The sequence below is a fragment of the Pteronotus mesoamericanus genome, unplaced genomic scaffold (assembly GCF_021234165.1).
Source record: "Pteronotus mesoamericanus isolate MK-2021 breed Mesoamerican mustached bat unplaced genomic scaffold, CSHL_Meso_final contig_20, whole genome shotgun sequence".
Taxonomy (NCBI): Eukaryota; Metazoa; Chordata; class Mammalia; order Chiroptera; family Mormoopidae; genus Pteronotus; species Pteronotus mesoamericanus.
Window position 1 is genome coordinate 37,307,823 of NW_026555085.1, and position 19,912 is coordinate 37,327,734.

Below are 19,912 nucleotides of genomic sequence, written 5' to 3' on the forward strand. Positions count from 1 at the left end.
AAAATTAGCGATTAATAGACTTAATATATCAGAAAGGGGAGGGCTAAAATGTTGGAAAACCATTGTAAGAAATAAAACTGCTAACTCCTGTTTTCTACTCTCTCTATCTACATATGTATTAAGTCCCTCTTCTACCTCCTTGCACTATAAAAATAAAGAGGAAGAACCAAATTTATAGGTAAGATGCTGAGAAATTTTGCTGATGACATATGCATGTTGCTGAGTGGGTAGGAACTACACTAAGCTGAAGAGAGATGTAGAGAAAAAGAAGGGGATCATCTCTTTTGTGCCCAGAGTGGGTAGCGCTCTGAGAGAGTGGTGTGCTGGCAAGTGTCAGGGAGTGGGGAGGCAGGAGAGCAGCGGGGCCCTGTCTTTGCCTGCATGCAGAACAGAAATATGTGCTAACTTCCATCTTCTTGGTGGGGACAGAAGAGGGTATATTGAGAAGGGGAGGGGTGTTCTTGAAGATAAGTGGTCTTTCTCTGTCTTGAGAAATAAGAGAAACACAATTAAGGAGCTTATCATGGGGCAGCTGGAAGTTCTCAGACATGGTCAGAATGCAGCCTCTTGGCTGGAGCCCAACTCACTGCCGGAGGCCAGTGCAGAAGTGCTCTTTCTAGGGTGATTCCAGAGCCATGGGAATGCCCTTGACTCTCAAGGGCCCTCCAGGTATGCAGCACTGGGTCAGAGGTTGCGAGAAACCACAGGATCAACACTGTTGCTGCTTCATGGAGTGCTAAATTTACTTGAGAATTTTAGCAGAAAAGTTTAAAATGTTAAGGATTGTAGATGCTTTTCACATGAATACATAAGCAAAATCAGCAAAATCCTTTCTTCCCTAAATAAGGCAGTCTTGAAAGTTAGAAGAGCAGGATATTTCTATAAGCTGTGATTAACTGTAAAGTATATTACTTTGGAAAAAAAAAAAATGGTGAGTCGGGTTGGTTTAGTGCTGAGGTCAGGTTGAAGAAAACAGGATGTGAAACAGAATGAAAACAATTATGTTCAAGTTGCTGGCCTGCTTAGCTAAGGCTTGTTTTCAGGAGTTGACAAAGAGAAACCAATGCTTTCTCCAGCAGCTGGATTTTTTAAGGGCCCCTCAAATCATCGTGGTTGGGCAGCTACCTTCTCTGTATACATGTAGGACCAGCCTCCTTGAGCCACTTTTAATCATCTCATCCTTACAGTAACTGAAATTCTACTAACCTTTTTCATTGCTTCTGCGTCTCAGTTTTTAACCCATGGTGTGTATTTTTTTTTTAGCACCACCTTCATATATTTAAAAATGTGGTTTATATAAATACTCAGGTTATGGAAAAGAAATTCAGAATGGAATTTTACAAGTAAATCTGAGACAATGAGTTGTAATTGTACCTCACAAATGTATGGGATATTACAGTTTGCAGAGCGTTTTTATAGCCTGGCTTGACACAAAGGTGGAATGACATGGAAACCAAAAGGTTATGATGGAATTGTACCAGGTCATTCACAGGCCAGAGGCAGAGTCAGTCTGTGGTCTGTTTGGAAGAGGGTGCTTAGACAAGTAGCAAGAATTCAGAGACCTACCCAGAGATTTCCCCCCCACAAACTCAGAAGATGGGTTTACAACTTAGAAGATGGGGGTACACTGAGGAAATATCAGGGGACAGGAATATGGATTTGCTGATGGGACACATTAATGAGATGTGCCCCTGTTCTTCTGGTTGCAGCTGTGCCGGGTTGCTTTAACATGGGGTATGTTTCTTCCTATCACTCCTAGGGGTGCTATATATCTGGGGCATATTTATTTTGTTAGATCCTTAAGTACTCATATCAGAATCCATTCTAATTTAGCCCAACACCTTTACTTTCTGGATCTTTTTTGCTGTCCGCGATTCTAATATTATAAACAGTGAAATAAACTACTCTGTAGTTTTAGCGCTCTCATGTAAAATTGATCTTGGAATACGTTGGCAGTTCTGAATAAAGAGAATTACATGTATAACATTGGTGCAATATTGCCACATAAATGGTATTTTAACTACTTACGCCGAGCAGAATTGGAGCAGACTACACAGGAGTGCCTGCAAATCTCTGCCTGTTAAACTTTCTGATGCATAAGGACCTATACCAGTTCATGCAGAGAAGAAAGTTAAGGTTCACTTTGAGTACCCGTGGGGCTGAAGTTACACTCAGATAGCTCTGCCTTCCTAAGCCACTTCCCGAGCTTGGCAAATCATCTCTATATACTTCACATTTCTAATCTAAAAAAGGGTGTAACAATGACTCTGCACCATAATTTACATTAATGTTTACATGGTATATAGTTTTGTTTTAAGATTAAATGAGAAGATAGATGTTATGACTTTTGTGGAAGGCCTGGAACATTGGTAGCTGTTACTACAAACTAGTACCTTTCTATTTAGGGCTAGGAATAAGAAAGAAACAGGATTGCCTCATTTAGCAAATAAAATATTGAACCTCCAGTTCAATTTGAATTTCTGATAAACAATTAATAATTTGTTTAGTATAAGATGTCCCATGTAATATTCGGGGCACATTAAAAACAAAACAAAAAGAAGTGCTACTATTAAAAGATAAAGATTGTCAGACTGCATTAAAAAAAAAGATACCACTATATGTTGTTTTAATAGATGCATCTAAATACAAAGATATAGAGGTGAATTAAAAGGATGGAAAAAGTTATAATATGCAAATACTAATCACAGGAAAATTGATATAGTTATATTACTATAAAATAAAGTCAGAGGTCTGCTGGTAAATGTTTAATAACCAACTCTTGTGAATGGATGAGAAGGCCTGTTCTGGAGCATTTGCCAATTTCCATGTGTTACTACCCCTACCTGGCTGACTTCAAGTCACTAATGTGATATTATTGAACAATGAGTTGAGAAGATATTGTGCAAATGAATCCTGTAGGTTAGTATGGGCCAGTTCTAGCACACAAGTGGATGAAATTCCTTATTTCTCAGAAAACGTTACAAAGAAGAAGACAGAAATATCATAATGATAAAAAATAAAAGTTACCAGAAAGATGTGACGAGTTATAATTTCATGTATTTAAAAACAAACCTCAAAATATATAAAGCAAATGTTGACAGAATAATAAAGTAAAATCAACTATTACAGCAGGTAGATTTTAAGAGATCTTTCTTGGTGATTGATAGAACAAGCAGATAAAAATCAATGAGGATTATTGAAACATGATCGAACCTGAGGTAATGAATATATGGTATATTATAAAATGAAAATGTATGTTTATATTAAATATAAAATATATTTTGTTTTCAAGCACAGGGAGGACATATACAAATAATGAATATATGAGGTCTGTCTGGAAAAAGTCCAACAGTTGTTCATAAAACAAGAATGGTTTGCAGGACATAGGTGTAACTTGGCAGCCAAGGAGAGTGGACTGGAGTGCACATGTATGAACAATGACAAGTTCACTGTACAAGTCAATGGGAGCAGGAGATGCCATTGAGTGAGCATGTGTACTGTGTGGCTGTTGCATTCAAAATGACTGAGGGAGTAGAGCAACGAATCTGCATCAAATTTTGCATTAAGCTTAAACATTCCTCTGCAGAAACTATTCAGATGATTGAGAAGTCCACAGCTATGGGCAACTGGTGATTGGCAGCCTCATCACGACAATGCACCTACTTACAAATCACGTCTCATGCATCGTTTTTTGGTGAAACATCAAATCACCCAGGTGACTCAGCTCCCATTCATCCCAGATTTGGCACCCTGTGACTTCTGGCTTTTCGCAAAACTAAAACCACTTTTGAAAGGGAAGAGATTTCAGACTGTTGATGAGATTCAGGAAAATACGATGGGGCCGCTGATGGCAATAGGGGGAACTGTGTGAGTTCCCCCAAGGTGCCTCCTTTGAAGGGGACTGAGGTGTCATTGTCCTATGTAGAGTGTTTCTTGTGTCTTATATCTTCTTCAGTAAATGTCTTTATTTTTCATATTACATGGCTAGATACCTTCTGGGTAGACATATCTACTGGAATAAAATGCCTGTACATTATGTTCTGTTTTCAGAGTAACAGGGAAATAAGCTAAAAAGCAGTTTTAAAAAACAAATGGAAGCCCAGAAATAAACCCATGCCTTTTAGTCAATTCATATTTGACAAAAGAAGCAAAAACATACAATGGGGTAAAGATAGTCTATTTAATAAATGATGTTGGGAACATTGGACAGATATGTGCAACACAATGAAAGTAGGCTAACATTCTTACACCACACACAAGAATAAACTCAAAGTGGATTAAAGACTTACAGTGTGGTGATTGCTGGAGGGAGAGGTGTACAAAGGGACTAAAGGGCAATGGAAAAAAATACAATAAAGATTAAATTTAAAAAGACTTAAATGTTAGACTTGAAACCAAAAAAATCCTAGAAGAAAACATAGGCAGTAAAATCTTGGATATTTCTTATAGGAATATATTTTTTTTGATATATCTCCTCAGGCAAGAGAAACAAATGAACAAAAATAAAGAAATGGGACGACATCAAACTGAAAAGCTTTTGCGTGGCAAAAGAAACCATCAAAAAAATAAAAAGACAACTCACAGAATGGGAGAACATATTCACTAATGATACATGTGATAAAGGATTAATATCAAAAATTTATAAAGAACTTATAAGACTCAATACAAAAACACAAACAATCTAATTAAACAATGGGCAAAGGACCTGAATAGACACTTCTCCAAAGAGGACATACAGGTGGCCAATAGACATGTGAAAAGATGCTCAACCTCACTAATCATCGGAGAAATGCAAATTAAAACCACAATGAGAAATCAACTCCAGTCTGTCAGAATGGCTTTCATTACTAAATCAACAAACAACAAATGCTGGCAAGGAGATAAGCAAACCCTAGTGCACTGTTGGTGGGAATACAGACCAGTGCAGCCACCGTGGAAAACAGTATGGAGTTACATTAGAAAAATTAAAAATGGAATTGCCTTATGATCCAGCTATTCCGCTTCCGGGAGTTTATCCAAAGAAACCCAAAACACTAATTTGAAAGAGTATGTGCACCCCTATGTTTATTGCAGCATTATTTACAATAGCCAAGATTTGGAAGCAGCCCAAGTGTCCATCAATAAATGAGTGGATTAAAAAGCTGTGCTACATTTACACAATGGAATACTACTTAGCCATAAAAAGATGGAAATCTTACCCTTTGTGACAGCATGGATGGACTGGTTTATTTCACTTGACATTATGCTACGTGAAATAAAACAGTCAGAGAAAGACAAGTATCATATGATTTCATATGAACAAATGCCTGACAATGAATCTAATGAACAAAATATGTTAACAAAATAGAGACAGACTGACAGATAGAGAGCAAGCTGACAGCTGTTGAAAAGGAGGGGGTGGGAGGTATGGAGGAATTGAGCAAAAAAGTAAAAACAAAAGAGAAAAACTTCATGGACACAGATAACAGTGTGGTGACTGCTGGGGGGTGGGGGGAGGTTGGCATGAGGCTAAGAAGAGGAGTGTATAGGTGGGGTAAATGGTGATGAACGAAGACTTGACTTGGGCTGGTGAATGTGCGATACAGTGCACAGATGATGTGTTGTAGAATTGTACACCTGAAACCTGTATAATTTTGTTAACCAATGTCACCCCAATAAATTCAATAAAAAGGGAAGAATAAATAAATTTAAAAAAACAACAACTGGAAAACCCCATACATTTGGAAACATTAAAAAAACACCTTAAATTAACTCATAAATCAATAAAGAAAGCATGCTGGATGTTAGAAATAACTTTATCAAATCATAAGAATAATGCATAATAAAACTTGTGGGATATAGCTGAATCAGTACTTGCAATGTAAATTTGTCACATTAAAAAGCCTACTTAAAAAAGCTAAATATTAATGAGCTAAGCATCTATCTCAAGACATTAGCAAAAGTAAAAAATAAATTTAAAAAATACAAGAAAAATAAAGATAAGAGTAGCGATTAATACAATATAAAAAAGAAGATAACATAGAAGAGAAGAAATAGAAAGATAAAGAACAAAAATTTTTCCTTTTAAAATACTAATAACAAAAACAAAACACAAGATTGATCAAGTAAGAAAGAGAAGATGCTATTAATTACTATTGAGACTGAAAAAGGAGGACATCATTATACTTTCTACAGACATGAAAAACATAAGAGGATGTTATGAATAATATTTTTTCAATTAATTTGAAATTTTGCATGAAATATATATGAATAAACTCTAGAAATATATCTTACCAAAACTAATATAAAAGCTAGGAAGTCTAATTATTATTATATCCTACAAAAAATATGAGTTAGTAGTCAGATATCTTTCCATAAATATAATTAGTTCTCTAGCTTCACCTGAGAGTTCTATCACACATTCAAGGAAAACAAATTCTATTTTTATACAAACTCTTACAAAACCTGACAAGGGAAAAAAAAAATCATGCTTCAATCTCACTTATGAATAGGAATGTAACAATTTGAAATGAAATGTTAGCGAATGGAATCCAGTAGTGTGTGAAGAAGGTCATGACCAAGTAGGATTTATGTCGGGAATGTAGGGTTTGTTTAGTATTTGAAAAATGATTAAGGTAATTTATCATATTAATGAATTAAATGGAAAAACCATTTGTAATATCAGTAGATATAGAAGTATCCAATAAATTTTTAAATTTATTCATGATTAGAACTCCTAGAAATGGAGAGTAACTTTTTATTTATTTATTTATTTTTTTAAAATTTATTTTTTCAAATATATTTGTCTCTGCCTCCCCCCCGCCCCCCCGACTTTCCCTTGTCTCCTCCCTCCTTCCCTCCCTCAGCTCTTCCCCTTCGGTTTTGTCCATGAGTCCTTGCTATGTGTTCCTTGACTTTCCCCTTCCCTTCCTTTTCCCCGCCCCCCCCTCCTTCCCTCTTGTCTCTGTTGATTTCTTTTCCTTTCAGTGTTGCTGGTCTTATTTTCCTTGCATCTTTGTATTGTTGGTTAGGTTCCACTTATAGGTGAGATCATATGGTATTTGTCTTTCGCCTCCTGGCTTATTTCGCTTAGCATAATGCTCTCTAGTTCCATCCATGCTGTCGCGAAGTTTAGTAGTTCTTTTTTCCTTTCTGCTGCGTAGTATTCCATTGTGTATATGTACCATCACTTTTTGATCCAATCATCTACTCATGGGCATTTAGGTTGCTTCCAACACTTGGCTATTGTAAATTGTGCCGCTATGAACATTGGGGTGCATAGGTTCTTTTGTATTGGTGTTTTGGTGTTCTTAGGGTATAGTCCCAGCAGGGGAATCCCTGGATCAAAAGGCAGTTCCATTTTCAGCTTTTTGAGGAAATTCCACACTGCTTTCCACAGTGGCTGCACCAGTCTGCATTGCCACCAACAGTGGACTAGGGTTCCCTTTTCTCCACAGCCTCGCCAGCACCTGTTGTTTCTTGATCTGTTTATGATGGCCATTCTGACCGGTGTGAGGTGGTACCTCGTGGTGGTTTTGATCTGCATTTCTCTAATGGCTAGTGATGCTGAGCATCCTTTCAAATGCCTCTGGGCCCTCTGTATCTCCTCCTTGGAAAAGCATCTGCCCAGGTCCTTCGCCCATTTTTTGATTGGGTCGTTTGTCTTCTTGGAGTGGAGTCGAGTGAGTTCTTTATATATTTTGGAGATCAAACCTCTATCTGATGTATCATTCGCGAATATATTTTCCCATAAGGTTGGCTCCCTTCTCATTTTGCTGATGTTTTCTTTTGCCGTGCAGAAGCTTCTTATTTTGATGAGGTCCCACTTGTTTATTCTTTCCTTTATGTCCCTTGCTTTAGGAGACATATCAGTGAAAAAATTGCTGTGTGGGATATCTGAGAGTTTCCTGCCAATGTTCTCCTCTAGGACTTTGATGGTGTTGTGACTTATATTTAAGTCTTTTATCCATCTTGAGTTTATTTTTGTGTATGGTATCAGCTGATGATCCAATTTCAATTTTTTGCATGTAGCCGTCCAGCTCTCCCAACACCATTTGTTGAAGAGGCTATTCTTGCTCCATTTTATGCTTCTGCCCCCTTTGTCAAATATTAGATGCCCATAGAGACCGGGGCTTATTTCTGGGGTTTCTATTCTGTTCCACTGGTCTGTGGATCTGTTCTTGTGCCAGTACCAGATTGTTTTGAGTATAGTGGCTTTGTAGTAGAGTTTGATGTCCGGTATTGTGATCCCTCCTACTTTGTGTTTCTTTCTCAAAATTGCTGAGGCTATTCGGGGTCGTTTATGGTTCCATATAAATTTTTGAAATGTCTGTTCTATTTCTGTGAAATATGTCATTGGTATCTTAATAGGGATTGTGTTGAATCTATAAATTGCTTTGGGTAGTATGGACATTTTGATGTTATTAATTCTTCCAATCCATGAGCACGGTATATGCTTCCATTTATTTGTGTCTTCCTTAATTTCTTTCTTCAATGTTGTATAATTTTCTGCATACAGGTCTTTTACGTCTTTGGTAAAATTTATGCCTAGGTACTTTATTTTTCTTCTTGCTATATCGAATGGTATTTTTTTTCTGATTTCTTCTTCTTCTATTGCATTGCTGGTGTACAAAAATGCCTTTGATTTCTGAATGTTGACTTTGTATCCTGCTGTTTTGCCAAATTCACTTATTAGGTTGAGGAGTTTTTTGGTAGAGTCTACATGGTTCTCTGTGTACACTATCATGTCATCTGCAAACAATGATAGCTTTACTTCCTCCTTTCTTATTTGGATGCCTTTGATCTCTTTCTCTTGTCTGACCGCTGTGGCTAGGACTTCCAATATGATGTTGAAAGGAAGCGGTGAGAGCGGACATCCTTGTCGTGTTCCCGATCTTAGTGGGAAAGCTTTCAGTTTTTGCCCGTTGAGTATGATATTGGCTGTAGGTTTTTCATATATGGCCTTTATTACGTTGAGGAATGCCCCATCTATTCCCATTTTGCTGAGTGTTTTGATCATAAATGGGTGCGAAAGTAACTTTTAAAAAAAACCTGACAGAGCGCATTTACAAAGACACAATAAACCCCCAATCTAAAACAAGCATGATACTTAATGGTGAATTATGAAAGCATTATCTTCAAGGTGAGTATCAGTTTAGGGATGCATGAAACTACCATTTCTCTTTAACACTATCCTGGATGGCCTATGAAGGGGAGTAAGAAAATATAAAGAAATAAAAGATATAAACACAGAAGAAAAAGAACTCAAATTTTTTTTATTTACAATTGACATAATTTTTAAGTAGAAAACTACAAAGAATTGCTAGTACATATTCAGAATTAAGATTGTTCAGCAAAGCTATGGGATATAAATCCAATTACTTTTCTACACAAGGAAATATAATAATAATGCCATTTACATGATCACAGTTAACATAAAAGAGGTAGATATAACTCCAAGATGTGGAAGCTCTTAATTTGATTAATTTTGCAATTTTATTATAAGCTACTAATAAAAAGAAAGATATTCCATGCTCTTACATAGAAAGACTTAACATTATAAAGGTATCATTTCTCTCCAAATTGACCTATAGATTCAATTTTAAGCTAACCTCAATAAGGTGTGTTGTGGAACTCAGTGAGCTAATTTTAGAATATATTATGGAAGAGTGGAGAGTCAAGAATAGCTTAGATACTCCTGTAGAAAGAGAACAGAGACATGGAAACATGTTTGAAAGTTATCAAGATTATTATAAATTTTTAATAATTAAAGTAATGTGGCATTGGCCCAGGGAAAACAAAATGTACAAACCCATTTCATGACTGAAAGAGTATCACAGAGCAGAGAGAAAGGAGACATTACCCAGTGGACGGTGCTAAAACAATTGATTATCTATATGAAAAAATTGCTTTTCTGCTTCTTTAAACACAATAAATACTAGTGGCTTAAGTATGAAAGGTAAAACTGGACAACTTTTCTAAGACAACATAGAATATTTTCATGACTTTGAAATAAAAAAGCATTTTTAAAGTAAGACAAAACCCCCTACAAAACATGAAGTTAGGGGTGGAAAAATTCAACTATTGTATAATAAAATTAAGAATGTTCTTTAGAGGTTATCATTAAGAGAGAAAACAATAAGCTACAAAGTTGGAGAAGACATTTGCAAGGCTTGCAAAAACTGCAAAAGAATTGACATCCATAGCTTTTAAAGAACTTCTAAAGCAATAAGACACGCATCACAATGAAAAGGGGACAAGATACTTGTTTAAGCATTTTTTAGAAGAGGAAGCAAAGAAGACCCAAAATATATGAAAAGATATTCAGCTTCATTGGTAATCAGAGAAATACAAATTAAAACCACCGTGGGATACAATTTCACCCCCTTGAACACTGGCACAAAAAAAAATAGGCAATACCAAATGTGGACAATGATTTGGAATAAAAGGAGCTCTCACTCAAAACAGCAAGAACACTTAGGAAAACAGCTCTATGTCATCTGGTAAGGTTGAAAACATGTATACCTCATGACACACAGTTTCTCTCCTACACAGGAGAGAGAATGAGAGAGAGGGCAACCTAGACTTTGGAGAAACTCCTGCCTGGTGTGAGCACCAGGGGACAGACATGATGGTGTTTGTACCCCTGTTGTATGTAATAGCAAAGTTCATCAACAAGTGAATGAATATGTGATGGTGTATCTATTCTTCCCTGCTGTACGTCTCAGGTGCCTCTCATTAACCATCTCTGGGCCTCACCTCTCTCTCAGATTAGCTCTTCGTAAACTCTGACCACTATAGGAGATGATAAGTCCACAGCTCCTTGCCTCATGGCTCTGTCATGGTGTTTGTTTTCTCTTGCCCCAGGATTTTCTGATGCTGCAGCGATGTGAGAAACATAAGGACCCACCCGCTGTCAATAGATGAGCACTCTAAAAGTGCAGCAAAGTTACTGTCCTGTGAGACAGATTTTTGAAGAGATCTCTTATGAATTCTTTTCCATTTACCCTGAGGTTCTCACCCTTGTGGACTATTTGGAGGTCCTGCGGTCTCTGAAGCAGTTCCTGAGACCAACAAGTGGTAGCACTTTGTACAAAGTGATGACCAGTTTGGCAAGGCATCCTTCTGTTCGTTCTTACCTGTTCACTGCCTCATTCCTCATTTTCTTTTCCTCTTGGTTCCCTGAAAATGCACTCCTTAATGAAGAGGAACAGGCAAGTTTTGCCTCAGGGTCTGCTGTATGCAACAATGTGCATAAATCTTAAAATATAATGTTGAGCCAAAGAACTCATAAGAAAATACATAAAGCACAGCATTATGTATACAAAAGTCACAAAGAAAACAAAGAAATACATTATTTAGAGAATACACCTGTGGGTGGAGACACTAATGGCAAGCAATGACATGATTAACACAAAATTCATGACAGTTGCTACCTTTGACACAGAACAAAGGGAAGAGATCCTAGCAGAACAGACTGGGGCTTCTAAGATACTATTGATGTCTTATTATCTAATCTGGGACGTGAACATGCTGTTAGTTTTCTCTAAACACCACTGATATGCTCTGTACTCTTGATATGTATTTCCCAAGTAAGGTGATTTACAGAAATGAATGTAGCCTATGGCAGAGATTCGAGCAGTAAGGCTGGAGAGGATGCTAGCGACCAGATCATAAGAACCCTCCAATGAAATTAGTAGACTTTATTCTGAAGACATCGGGAGGCTTTGGAAGTTCTTTTCATTCCTTTTCTCTCTCTTTTTTTTAAGCAGGGGAATACAATGTGCAGTGCTAACAAAGCTAGTTAACGTTAGAGAAATACAAAGATATTTATGAGATAGTATTGACAGGATTTGCCACTGTCCAGCTAGTTCTCATGGGTTTAGGAAATGGAGAAGTCAGAGGTCAGAACCTGATGGAAGACTGTCATACCTGGTCCCAGGAAGTGAGGATAAATGGGTGAGGCCAAGTTGAAGAAGCACTTGTGTGCTAAAAGTGATAATGCAGTTGTGTGCTGAAACAGGTTTACATGGCTCCTGGCTCCTGAGAGCTGATTGAGCACATCCACAATAGATAATGTCATGTTGGCAGTTTGAAACTGGCCATTGTAGGACTATTTACTTGCATACAGGCACTGGCAAATACTATAGTTAAGGATTTTTACCCCCTGGAGAAATAGTTGCTAAGTATTTATCAGCATACCATTTGATAGGATTTGGTAATAAATTAGATATGAAGGAGAGGAAGATATCTTAGATGATAGCCAAATTCCTGACTTTAGAAATAAAAGATGGCATCATGAAGTGAAAGAGAATGCAAGAAGCAGAATGGTTTTTGCCAGAAAAGGGGTGCTGATGACATCACGGAGAACAGATGGACACAGTCCCTGTCCTCATGAAACGTTTAGTTGTCTTTTAATGGGATGCAGCAGAGCATTCTGTGTAGGTTTTTCAAAATACATATTCCTGTAACCTAGCTATGCCCTAATATAATCAGCGCTGTTTTATGTAAAGTGGTTAAAAAATGAAAGAATATAATGAATAGAATGATTATACAAATCGTTCTATAAAGCCTATTAAATAATGAGACTCTTCCCTTCAGACTGGAAATATAATTTACTAAAAAAAAGGAAATGAAAAAAAAATTCCTTGTTGGCCCATAATACAATGACCCATATATATCTTTACAGAAGGGTAATACCATAGAATCTATGGCATAGGTCATGCTTCTCAAACCTGGCTGCATAGAACAATCACCTGGATAGCTTTCCCAATTTTCCCACACCACACAAATTAAATCAGAACCTTTAATGCAGGAGCCCAAGCTCTGGTGTTTTTACCAATGTTGAGAAGTGTTCCATTAAAGTCTTTAGGTTAGAAAAATTAAGTCAATGAAAAAGGAAACTGGCAGAGGAATGTCCTGGGGGAACTGGTTGTAAATGGAGTTCAAGTCATAGGTAGATAGGAACAATAGCGAAAATACAAAATCTTTTTATTTTCTTTGAAACAAAAGAGAATATAAAGAGTTTGGTTAAAGAGTCAGAAAAACTTTGAAGCGGTGAGAAAAAATGTCAAATTAAGTCAGATGACTTCAGTCTTTTCAGTATGTGGGACGTGGTGATAATAGTAATGATGGTAGTGATCATAGTAATCTTAGGAGCTAACATTTATTGAGCATTTTTGTAGAAGATTCCTCACTAAGAGCTTCATAAATGTTATTTCACTTATCTTCATTACTGTCCTTGAGGTAGACTCTATTATTATTCTCATTTTATAGACAAAAAATTGTAAGAGGGAGATACATATTGGACTGAACAATTTGCCAAAGTCACGTAAGTGGTAAGTGACAGGACTGTTCTGTGCAGCTGTGTTCTGTGTCGAACACAGTCCTGTGCAAACCTTAAAGTCTTGGCTCTTAACTGTGTTATTATGTGATGAGGGAGAGTCAGGCTGCAGACTTGAGGAGAGAGGGAAGGACTGGAAATCAGACTGGGAGACACTCAGGGAATCAGAGATGAGTATCACTGTGGAATAGCTGGGAGGGTCCAATTAAGGTTATAGCACATGGATTTATTTCATGGAAACACTCTGTTTATTTGGGATTCTCTAATAACACTTGGCAGCTCAGGGGTGAAAATGAAAAAAATGAAAGCTAAGTTTACCTGGAATAGAATAACCAAGCAAATGGGCTGATGGTCAAGGAGTAAGTTTTTGTTGCTTACAAAAACAAGAAGAATGTTGAGAGACGTTCAGGAAAGGACCCCAGGACCTAGGATTAGTGAGTAGGACACTGAGATTTGGATGGGCTGGAGGAATGGACAAAGTAGGAGGGGCTGAGGGACTGGGATGTTTTGAGGAGAATAAAAATCAGATCCAATGGAAGGAAGGAAGTGAAGTTATTGGAAAGGGGTGTTTCAGAGTCATATATCTCGAGTCTGAATATATTGCTAACTTGAAGATAACACATCAGTGTTTTAATAACGTTTTGATTCAGAAAAGGCTTTCCCACTCAAATCATATTCATTAGGTCAGGTACTGCCTTTAGGTACATAACACAATCTTAAATAAACCACTTGCCACTAAACTTAGACTTCAGTGATGGGCATTTAGTATTACACAATGGATGAACAACTCCACTTCTTTGAGGAGTTCAAATGTCACACTTTTTTCTTGAGTAACAGAATTGGTGTTTCTAATTCTAAAATTGGTACTTTCATTGTTAGGGCAGATCTGAAAAATATGGCCAGATATCCTAAGATTAGTCATGCATATAAATGTTAGACATGGCCTGGAATTAGCAATTACCTAGTGTTGTTCACAGAGGAAAGTTGGCCTTTAACTTATTAGTAAAAACCATGTTAATTACAGTCCTCATATGATATTGAACTGATTGATAGACTTTGGATATAGGATAAGACTAGACAGAGCTTAAATTCTACTTTTGGCTTGCACATTTTCACCTTAAATGATTTTAGGAACATTACTTAGCATTCTCTGCCTTAGGTTCCTAACCAGAAATGAGTATACTGTCTACTAACCAGTAAAACCTTAGGAAATAAGATAAATTAAAATTTGCTTGAACTTTTATAAGAAGAGTATCAATATGATTTCTATCTCCAAAGTATTTTGATCAGGTATGAACTAACTATAGTGGCTTAGGAATGGTGCCCTTCGGTTTCACAGTTGGACTTAATTAAGTATAACTTTTATTTACTCATAAATGAAACTGGAACTTTAAAACAGACAAATTAGCCCTACATATGCTATTTTCCTTACGAAGGTAAAGTATTTCTGAAGTGGAAATTTTTACTAATTTTCAGGTCTGGACTTTTCTCCACAAAATTCCTTTTGGTTTAGTTTCCTTTAACCCTTCTCCTATGGAAGCAATTATGAAAACAGATGTTGGCTGAGGTGGGTGAGGGGACTAACGATGGCTGAATGAAGAAAACCAAGTTGGAAGAAATTAAGATGACTTTACAAAGGCACACGGAAAGGCAATATTTCCTCAAGAATGACTGACTGTAAATGGGATAATATCTATCTACTGAATACAACCATATGCTTAGAAGCATTTATCACTGTTCTGTAGGTCTTTTGTATTCTCTTCTATGTTTGCTGTGTCCAGGAGAGGTGCTTCAGTGGGACTACATTTTCAATAAATAACTTCAGCAATGCATGTGTAGTTCACACTTGACAGTGTCATTTCCATATATAAATTCTCATTTCCATGGCTATGCAAGTCAACCTATCAACTCATTGTAGGATGAACTTTGGTCTGCAGGTTGCCTTGGACAGAGCAAAAAGTATACCACTATCTGTTATTAAAATGGTTCCATCTGACACTGGGAGGCTGAAATCCCAGTGGCCCACTCTCAGTGGGCTCATACCCAGTGGTTGCTGAAGACTGTCTGCTTTGGAAAGTTAAAACTCACAATGTGGTCAAAACTTTCTTCTTTCAACAGGCTGATTTGAGGTATTCCAAGGGCTGGTATAACCAGTTCCCTCCTGCAACTGCAGAAGTGTCTTTCCAACCCTGAAGCAAGAAGAGGTGGTGTGGACTGAGACCTCAGACACCCTGGAGTTTGATACTCTGCAACACCGTGATGAGGTCAGGACTTTTATTATGGTCATTACCCATACTGAATTGTGTTCCAATAATACACACCTAGAGACTGTTGTAGAAAACAAACTTTGTTGCCTCAAATGGATTATTTTGAAACAGCATGAAATCTGTGAACATGATTGAGGATCTGAATTTCCAGAGAGGATTAGCATGCAAATATAGTTGAGATTTAAGGTGGCTGCATACCTGTGATTGACAGAAATGGCCAATAAGGCAGTAGGCCACGTCGCTGCTTCCTAATTAGCTCACGCCTATAACAGTCCTTCATTGTGACCAGCGAAAGAAGCATAGAGAGGCCATTATGCAGCCTTTTCTTTTTTTTGTTTGTAAAGTATTTAACTATGTAATCTAATAGAATGTTTAAGGCATGTCACCACAGTCTGTTCAGCTGGACTCAAAGTGGTTTTAATTTACTCAGCTTTGATTTTAAGGACACCTTCTCAGATATAATTGAACAAAAATAACCTGTCTTGAATCTTTTGAATTATACTGTCCTGAGACTGTAGCAGATATATATATATATATATATATATATATATATATATATATATATATATATGAGCTGTAAAGTTAATGTGACTGTCATTGGGCAGCTATCTCAGGTATACAAATGAATGCCTGTTCTCTGCTAATGGAGCCATAGAGCCACAATGAGGGAAAATAACTTCCTGAGTGGTTTTATGAAAGGAGAGCATATCAAAGTAGTAAAGGATTAGAAGAAATGGAGTGTCTTCAAATGCAAATTTCTTGACATTTCACAGCTACTAAAATAAGTACCCTACCATGGTGAACTATTAATAACTTAGTTAAAGGTTTCATTTAGTATAACCAAATGTAATGCAAAAGGCACATACTGTGATAAACACCATTTTTATTTTAGGGCTTGCTAAGGGTGGATTTTCTCTCTTTTCTTTACCCCACACATCAGAATGCCACGAGCAATCAGATGAAATCATTTACGTGAAGTGGAAAGGTAAGAGTATACAGCAGCGCTGTGCACATCCAGTGCAAGTGGTATCCCCATTCTGAGCACTGAAGAGAGGGGCCTTGATATTTCCAAAGAGTAATTGTTCTTTCAAACTGCTGAAGTATCTTTTGTTGCATTAAACAAGTTTATTTAATGAACATTTAAAAACTAAAACCATTTCACTTTTATGTATCAATGGGAAAACTACACTGAGCATCTAGAAAGCTTAAAGGAAACCTTTTGAAATAATGGTGTGTCTTTGAATCTCTTAGTATTCTGTGTTGGGTACTTGGTAAGCACTCTGGAAATCAAATAGGAAAAAAATCACCTAAGGGCATAGGAAAACTTTTGAGGAGTAATTTGGGAATATGAATCAAATACCATAAATCTATTTATATTGCTTAGACCCAGTAATTTTACCTTAATGAATTTAGGCTAAAAATCTTAAATACTGAGAGAGGCTTATGCACCGAGATGTTTATTACATCATTATTCATAATAATAAATTAATTAGAAACATTCCTCTTTTGTTGAGTATTAACTGAAAGGAACATTATACTACCTAAAAAATAATGCATGCCAATATTAGGTAGCAATGTAGAACATTCCTATGATGTATTAGGAGTACAAAAAGCCTAATATAAAATTATGTGTGTAGTAGAATTACAATCATGTAAAAATCAGGATACATTTAAAAGACTGAGGATACATATGAAGGTGCTAACTAGCATATGCTGTGTTTGGATAGAAGTACTGTGGGTAATTTTCAGACCTTTTTGATTTTTCAAATAATCTATAATTTTTAAAAAACAAATTCTTGAATTTACTCTATTGTGCTTGACAGCTAGTTGTATTAAATTGAACTCTTTCTTTCCTAAAACCATTTCTGTGTAAATACGCTCATGAGGGTTAATTAGTCACAAACGGAAAACCAGTCTGACTGAAGTAAATAAACTCTAATTAATGTAGACCTCACCTATTAAAGATTAACAGAAATTCACAGATTTGAGATTCTTACAGTATGAAAAGCCCCAAATAAGTAACATGTTAGGACTTAACATTTTGCAATTATAATACTTTGTTTCATAGAAGTAGGTATATAACAAATGGTAATTTTCTGGTGAGCTTATTTTAATTAACTTTTTATATATAATTATGCAATTTGAAATTGTAAGAGCTAATATGTAATATATAAAGAGATATTACGTAAAAATATAAAAATATAACAATGCTTAAACAAACAAAAGAAGCTTATTTTTCTGGTCAAATTTGTGAAACACACAAATTGATTTGCATAGCATATTAGTTTCAGAATACAACGAAATACCACCATTTGTTTGTAATTAAATTTTTTAAATAAATTAAACATTTATGTGTAATTGACAATTAAAAGCAAAGGTAAGTAAACTTTTGCTCCCTCCACTATCATTTATGTAGCAAAGTATAGAAGGAATTGTTATATAATATTTTCCAGAAATTTTTTCTCCCTCTAAATGCAGCCACTAAAAATTACATATAAAATAACTAACAGAATCAGTTTTCTTGTTCTTTTTAAATGCAGCCAACTATTTGATGTACTTTTCTATGGACATTTTCAAACCAGTGCTTCAATTAATATGTTAATTGTGCAAACCTATGTCATCCTTAAAAAAAGAACTGAACATGATTGATTTCAAATGTCTTAAAAAGATCATGTTTTAATAATCAGGCTGATTCTTAAAAAAAAATGAAACGTTCTTCAACAGGCTTTTTAAATACATTGTTTTTCTTAAATATACCTGTTTTGTGGCTTGCTTTAATTTTAGATCCATTTGAAGATTTTCCATAAAAACATTTGGTGCCTAATTTTTATATGCATAAAACTTCAAAATCCACCACGTTCTGAGGGACTGTAATCATAAACTCTGAAGATAAAGCATACTTTCTATTTTCTAAGGAAAACAACTCATGCTTTAACTATGAGAAGGTAAGAAATACATTTTTTGTCTGATCACAAATGACAAAACATTAATTTTAGTTTTGGAGTTTTATTTGTCAAATTTAAGAAATAAATATAATTCGTTTCATGGACTTACTGTTATTGATATAAATGATATGAATTTTTATTCAATGTCTAATAAGAGCAAATAGGATACATTCATCTCTCCTATTTTGTTGACATAAATTGCACTTAGGATCATGTAGTAAATATTTGATAAAGTAAAAATGATTTCTGACAATCAATCAATCAGTCAATGTTTATTTAGGGCCCATTATATACTAGCTCTCTGAGATGCAGTGATAGCCTTGTTGATTTTCAATGTTTACTTCTGTAAATAGATTTTACATTTAAGCAATTTAAAAATAAATACTTAAACGACTTACCTTTGGTTCCTTGAGCTTGGAGAAAAATCCAAAAAACAAAAATAGCCCTTCTAGTTTCCAAATACATTCTGACTTTTGTGCATTGGTAAATCTGGTAACAATCATGGAATAGCCCCAAGTTGTTTTAAAAAAAAGACAGAAATATGGAAAATAATTAAATATTGATGCAAGCTGAGTGAGGATAACCTTCTTGATGAGGGTGCCAATTTATGAAGAACATGAAGCAGTGTCTGCTTCTGGAATAATCTGCTTATCTTTCCCTCAGGTGTAATCTCAGTTTAAGGGCCAGCTGGAGGAACCTTTATCTCATTAACCTTCTGGAAGAGCATCTGTCAGCCTAGCTCCAGGACCCCGAATGCCATTATAAACAAGTGTCCACAGACAGAAAGAATGCTTCTTTTCTTAGTTACTCACCTGTTACAGCGACACAGAGAGCCAGAGGAAGTGCTGCCAAATGTAGGAGAAGGCTGACAGTTAGGGTCAAATATTTTCCAAAATGACACCCACAAGGAACATCCACTGAGAGAGTTTAATTGCTATCTCTGTTAGTATGGCTACTCAATATGTGTTAGTCTCCAGAGACAGAAAGGCTCTTCTTGGAAACGTACTGCTTACTAAATTGCTTTCTTTCTGTCATCACATATAGATGATCTCTTTGTTTTTTTTTTTAAGCCTGGTTTTAATTTTTTTAAATTTGTTATTCATGCACAGAGTAGAGCCAAATAGTTGTACAAAGTTTGTGAAAACTGATACTGACATACCTCCATTCAAGGGCAATCATTTTTAATTCTTTAAGTTAATCCCTCAAGTATTCTTATTTTTTCCTGGAAATAGTATGCTTCTGTTACTATTTTTTCATTTTTCACCTTTAGAACATTATGAAATAATGAATATTGATAATACCTTCTCTTCTACACATACCCTCCCCACTCTTCATTAACATGTACTTGTCCTATCCCTTCATCTACCTCAGTATCACTG

At 35.9% G+C, this 19,912-nt stretch overlaps 1 protein-coding gene across 1 annotated transcript in view; it reads right to left on the bottom strand.

Annotated features, from left to right (window-relative positions):
- The window catches only part of IMPG1 (interphotoreceptor matrix proteoglycan 1), a 114,816-nt gene extending 95,818 nt beyond the window's left edge, over window positions 1-18,998 (bottom strand). The window contains exon 1 of the mRNA XM_054568626.1: window positions 18,932-18,998. Within this exon, the coding sequence (XP_054424601.1) occupies window positions 18,932-18,998 (67 nt within the window). The remainder of the gene's footprint in view (window positions 1-18,931) is intronic.
- Between the last annotated feature and the right edge of the window lie 914 nt (window positions 18,999-19,912).